Source organism: Rhagoletis pomonella, unplaced genomic scaffold (assembly GCF_013731165.1).
Source record: "Rhagoletis pomonella isolate Grant_MI unplaced genomic scaffold, Rhpom_1.0 Rhpom_scaffold_00007, whole genome shotgun sequence".
In the NCBI taxonomy this organism is placed as follows: domain Eukaryota; kingdom Metazoa; phylum Arthropoda; class Insecta; order Diptera; family Tephritidae; genus Rhagoletis; species Rhagoletis pomonella.
Genome location: NW_023458561.1, coordinates 64,350,036 through 64,356,459, shown reverse-complemented (window position 1 = coordinate 64,356,459; position 6,424 = coordinate 64,350,036). Strand labels below are relative to the sequence as shown.

General features: G+C 39.6%; 1 protein-coding gene across 3 annotated transcripts in view; it reads right to left on the bottom strand.

Moving 5' to 3' along the window:
• Positions 1–2,647: 2,647 nt before the first annotated feature.
• The window catches only part of LOC118743335 (serine proteinase stubble), a 62,110-nt gene continuing 58,333 nt past the window's right edge, over positions 2,648–6,424 (bottom strand). Inside the window, exons 4-6 of one of the 3 annotated variants that reach the window (XM_036475934.1) lie at positions 6,232–6,409; positions 3,284–3,581; positions 2,648–3,219 (exon numbers count right to left, since the gene is read on the bottom strand). In XM_036475934.1, coding sequence (XP_036331827.1) covers positions 2,923–3,219; positions 3,284–3,581; positions 6,232–6,409 — 773 coding nt within the window. In that variant the 3' untranslated portion in view covers positions 2,648–2,922. The remainder of the gene's footprint in view (positions 3,220–3,283; positions 3,582–6,231; positions 6,410–6,424) is intronic. The other 2 variants (XM_036475935.1, XM_036475936.1) reach the window with 2 other exon arrangements.

Below are 6,424 nucleotides of genomic sequence, written 5' to 3'. Positions count from 1 at the left end.
TGAAATATTCGCTGTCTATCTTTGCTAAATAGAATCAACTACACGATTCTGTCATTAGTTCCTGCTACACCAGCTTGGTACAATTACCTAGCAATAAAAAAAAAACAGTAAAGGCTTTCCTCAAAATTTAATTGGTTACGTCAAAAAACTACCAAAATGTTGTTAGTGCACCAAATTAACTTTCAAATGAAAAAGGCGTAAAAAAGTACAATTGTGCCTGCTTTTCCATCACTGATTTAATAAAAAAATATAAAAGCCTAAAAGTATGCTCTTAGCATATATATACATATGTGTGTGTGTTTTCTGGCGAATGGATAAAATATGGTAGGCTTACACCATTAGCATGGGTCGTTTTATTGATCGTTTTATTGGCTGAGATATTCGCCGCTTACAACGCAAAAAATCCTGCATATCTTCCGCAAAACATTTATCTTAAATAATCCAAGGACCGCCTCATTGAATGTTGTCATTGCCCACGCTTCTGCTCCATACCCCTGGTATGGGTATGCTGAGTGACTTATAGTATGGGCTTTTTGTACGATGAGAGAGAACCACTTCTCAGTAGCCTGCTCGTCCAACCTATGGCGATATGGTGTTACGTCTCTGCTACTCTAGGTGGTGGCACTCAACAAAGATGGAGTAAAGGTAGCAGCGTACGTACATGATGTAGTGGTGGCAGTAGCAGTTCCTTTCCTTTCGTAGATGGAAGCCCACTTAGACACGACTGTGCTGTCAGTTGTGATGCCCTTAAGAGAAGAGAGGGGTAGGAAAAGAGGTGGAAGGTAAGGGAGAGGGAGAACTAAGTTGTGTCCTTATAATGCGCTGAATGTGATTCTGCATTAACAGCCCATTGAACTCCACCTCCGAGCTGCCGATTGATGCGAACTATGCAATCAGCCTCAAAGAGTCAGGCTGCTGGAGAGCGCTGCAGATGGCCATGTTAGTGTTCAAGACAAGCTTTTTGAATCAGGGAAATAAAAGACTACATGTATACATTCAAAGATAGATTTCAGGAAAAACTTGCAGATAAAATTTCCTCCTTAACGAGACTGGAGTAGGTGCAGGTTAGTTTAGGAGAATTGTGTGGGCACGGATGTGTTCTCTGAGATGTTGAATGTCTCTCTTAACTTTCGACTACCGAACTAAGGTGGTATCTTCCTAGCAGAAGTGCTGGGAATCGTGAGGACCTGCGAAGCATACGAAAAGCATACATTTTCTAAGACAGCAGCTCAACGGCCGCGTCAATAGATGTCTCCCTAGTCGGCATTCCTAGCCATAGGAATATACAGTATATTTTGCTTAGCTGCACATTCTTCTTTGCACGAAAAACTTGTGCACGTAACCGAAAAAGGCACTTAAGCGAATTTTCTTTACTACTTCAATGAGGAAGGTATCCGAATCCCTATGAAACCAAATATTGGCGGAGCACTTACCATGTAGAAATTACTGCAAGCGAAATTTTTACCGAATGTTATCTAATTATCTATATAACTACATAAATTGATAGCCATTTTCGTTGTTCTGCGAGATGGGCAAAATAAATAAAAGGTTGTAAAATTAGGTAATTGTAGGGCCAGTGCAGGTAAACGTAATACTTTGATTGATAATTGATACTAGTCGCACAATTTTTAAGGCAGGTATCGCCAATGTGCAGGTATGTTGAATGCATCTATCGGAGCAGTTTCCTTATAAATGTTAAAAATAATGCTTTTGATGCGCATTTTGGGGTAGGTATCTTAAATGTGCACTTAAGCATAGAGGCAGCAAAGCAAAATATACTGTATTAACAAGGAAATTAGAGGGCTGTTGAAATTGTTAAGGCCGGAGCATCTCTTGATGAAGCAAAAGCAGAGACAATATACTATCTTCTCGGACTCAGCAAAGAGTATAACAATTAGAACTGAAACGCTAAAAGGGTCCTTCCGTACAACCTACGGTGCCGGAGCTGTGATCTCATGTAAAATAAGAAAATGGTCCAACATTATCTTTGAGAGTGCCCAGAATGATACACTAGGACTCTCCATCCAAATGATTATGTAGATTTCTTATTGCCTCCTTAGTAACACAAATAGATTCATCGACAAATCCAAGTAGTTTGCCGAAGCTGACGAATCATGAAAACAGATAACATTTGCATCCTGGACAAGTGCACAGGTGACGCTTCTACTAACCAACCAACTTTTTTGTGAATCAACCTTTTGAAGAAATATTAGTTTTAGTGTATGTAATTGTATTGCAAATGTAAATAAATAATAAATAAAAATTTTCCAAATAACTCTTCTCTAGCCTCGTTTACCATACTCAGAAAGTCCTCTCAATAATGAATCAAAATAAATATACGACTATAAATTTGATAGATACTAATTTCGTATTGGTTGTTAAGATACATACTTTTTATTTTATTTATGTTTCCTTAAATATATATAAAAACTAAATATTCGTACAAAACTTTCTTAGCCTAATATAAATTACTAAAATACTCGGAAATACATCATCTTTTTGATTTAAATCTATTAAGAATGAAGTTAAGTGGAAAGCCATACATATTTGATAGTCTAATTACCAAAGGGAATAAGTCAGCATTATTTCGATATGGAGCTCTATTGAACTGCATAAGATTTGCCATATCCGAAAAATTCTGATTTATTCTGAGAATTTCTAAGCAGTTATGGGAATAAAAAAAAAGATTTTCAGATTAAAAATTCATTATTTTTTAGTAAACAACACCTTTTATCTAAATTGGTATACCTCTTTAAGAACCCATATCAGAGCTTAGACTTAAAATCACTGAAAATTAGAAGCTTCAATAAAGAAGAGCAGCAAAAGAATATAATAAAGTAACGATTTAGGTGGCATGTCGTAAATATGTGTGCACTGCAGTCTTTGGCAAGTGTGAGCGAGCGAACCGATGCAGCAGCAGCATTACGCATTATCGTTGGCCATCACCTTGCTAATCCACGGCACAAATTTTTGTATATTCGTATAAACACCGGGTAGATGTTCACGACCACAGCCAATACCCCAAGACACCAAGCCGATTAGCGTTTTTCGGCCATCCAGCGTTAAGGTGAGCGGTCCACCAGAATCACCTTGGCATGAGTCACGGCCACCCTCTTTGTAGCCTGCGCAAAGGAAGACATCATGTATCGCTTCACGACGACCTGCAGCACGGAACCAACGCTGACAGCGATCATTTGAGAGCACCTCAACGTCCACTTCCTTAATGAGAAGAGAAGAAAAGAGGGTAAATAATTGTAATTTTTTTTTTTAATATTCCTTTTACCTGTAACACTGAGGGCACTGTGCTTTGACCATGCCGCGTGCGTCCCCAGCCAGCGACTGTCGCCATTTTGCCCACCAACTTGGTTGCTGGCGGCGGTAAACACACCGGTATTATGTGCTGTTTATATACAACATTTCGATCTAAACGAATTAGCGCCAAGTCATTTTTGAAATCTGCTGGATTGTAGTGTGGATGCACTTCTTTGCGTTCGATGCCGTATTCCTCGTGATTGAGCCGCTCTTCCTGACCACGTACATCCCACTCGCCCAGACGGATTTTCATATTCGAGTTGGCGGTGCTGGTGAAGAGGACAAATTAAAAATTCCGTATTATTTAGTATAAGGAAATAAAAAAGTATTTAAAAGGAAGTTTAGCTCCCCATTTACTGGCATGAAGTACTTAAATATTCCCTCAGCCTTAATAGGAGCTCAAAACAAATGAGGAATTTCTGAGAAAGATTTAAAAGAATAAATAAAATACAAGCACGAATACGAGATTATTTTGCAATAACCTATTCGATTCAAATTAGTCTAAGCAGAACTGGAATATTTATTGATTTTCGGAAAACCTTGCATAAAATGCTGTTATAAAACTTTACCAAGCACACCGATTTGTGGAGTCTAGATTTGGTGACTTATAATCAATTTTTACAATATAAAATACAGGATAAACTCCTGTGGAGTCGTACATCTGAAGCAGGGCCGAATTTAGGGCGGGCGAAAGGGGCGGTTGCCCTGGGCGCCAAATTGAGGGGAGCGAAAAATTCTGGGATGGAGTTTATTCTTTATTGCATACAATTTTCGAACGTGAATTTTCTTCATCGATGGGTGGGGGTCCTCGAACAAAATGCGAGAGTACTATTTATACAATGGATATGGCATTCATTGAATTACTGCCTCTTCATCCAGCACATGTATCACGATTTTTTGTATACTTCAGCGTATATATTTTCAATACTGAGCAACTACCCAGAGATGGACCATTTTCAAAAATCATGTTCACAATCTAACCGTCAAACCATTATGCACAAGGTCATTAAATATCCAGCGAAAGAAATTTAGGAAGCTTTAATAGTGATTTTTTTTTCTCTGATTTGAATTTCTCATCACCCTGGCTGGTTGGTATGAGACCCATTCCAGGATAATCTCATGAGTAAATTAATGCAGAGTAAAACCATGGATATCGTTGCAGCCACTGAGTCGATAGGAAGTTGGGATGAATTTCTATACACCTACAGAAATAAGGGCTTTGAATTTGCGGCAAAATATGCTCATCTTGCAAAAGAAGAAGATGTTCGATCATGAAAGTCAAAATGATTTTGCAATTTTAACACCAGAAGATTAATTTAGAACTGATTTTTTCGTTGTTCTAGTTGACACTGCTCTGGCTGCTGTCAAGGAAACTTTTGCAGAGGTAGCTTGTTCGCATTGGCCATCGATGGAGTCGGTAAGTGCCCTTAATGCAGACTTGTTTAGCGTCAATAGCTCTTCAGTATGACTATTGTTCATTCTAGTATTCTCCAACCCTCCTTAATAGATAAGAGACCGGTGGTAGTAGGTAGTTTCCCGCTTCGCTAGTTTGCATTTCCGAGCCGTATCTATCCATTTCGTCGGTTATTTCGTTGCCTTACTATGTCGAGGAATCCAGCAGAGAGGCGATTGGACATGATTCAGTGAGTTCTGCAATGCACAACATCCCCGAACTACTTTCGGCTTTATTATTCTGGAACATAACGTGTTGAATGCCGCCTGACAGATACTTACTATTCCGTATAAGAAAACATGCCTTTTCTGCGGCAAAGATCTCCGCCTGAAAGACACTGCCCTTATGAGGCAAGCGATATGATTACCTTATCTGCAGGCCATATACAACGTGAGCCGCCTCCTTTTTTATCGACAGTAGGCCGACTTCCTAATCTTCCCTAGTTCGAAAATATATACGAATCTTAAGACTAAAATCCAAGTATGACGTGAGGTAATGAGTTTCGACATCTAAATTGGCTTTGATTCTATTATGCCGGCAGAAATTACATATTTATCTACAGGACCGCTTTTTGCCCGAAATTGGTCTAAGTCTTAGTCTAAGAGCTCATTCGGTGGCTGCTGATGCAACGAATACTTGTTGTGGCTTCAAGTAAAATATTATGTTCAGCCCTTCTTATGGTTTGCTGCTCACGGCGCCTGATATACCGAGGCTTAAGTGGCTCTGCACTCATCCAAATATGCTCCGATTGATGCTTTTATTTAATGTTTTCCACCATACCAGCACTACTGAGGTAAAAATCGGTCGGATGACTTTGATTTACTTGACTCAGCTGCTGTGCTACTAGGCCCTTCTTTGCTATTTCCTCCACATTGCGCTTTCACGTAAGTGAGGAGTTAAGGATAATATCTCGTTGTTATACCTCGAAGGAAAGGCTCAGGCCAGCTTTGGTGACAGCTTAACGGAATTTTTGTTTTACTCGTGAACGAAACAAGTTTGCGTTTAGAATTAGATTCTATGTGCTTACCAACTGTTGACAAGAATTTGCCGGAAATTAGTTTCGCCAAGTCATAGAAAACTACCTTCATCCTCTTAACTTTAAAACTTTCTAGCAGTTTATTAAACACCAATAGCCACAGCAGGGTTAACAAGACCCCTACCTGCGGAGTTCCCCTTGTTGTTCTTCTAATCACGGACCCAATGCCTGCAGCTAAATTGATTACTCGGCTTTGAACATAGAGTCGATCTATGTCACTATATATTGCCGGATGCCGTGCCTCCTCGGGGCCCTACTAATTGCTTGCGTTTCGATGTAGTTTTAAAATATAGTATAATGTTTCCTTCGGAATAACAAATATTTCTGGATTTTTTCCCGACCGCTTCATTGCATTCATTATAATGCTTACATTTGTTAATTAAAAAAAAGTTAGTACTATGCTAAGGCAATGCCGCTTCGCTTTACTTACGTTGCCACACAATGCGCCGCAGTAACCACCCAGCGATTAGAGACAAGTGCGCCACCACAGCTAAGCTTACGCGAAAGAAATCCACTTTTGATCAGCGCCACCTGCCAGGGATGTGAACCAAAACCCGTCGAGTGACCGCCCACTATGCGATTGGAGCGCGCATACACCTCGCCACAGCCTGAAATGAAAAGAA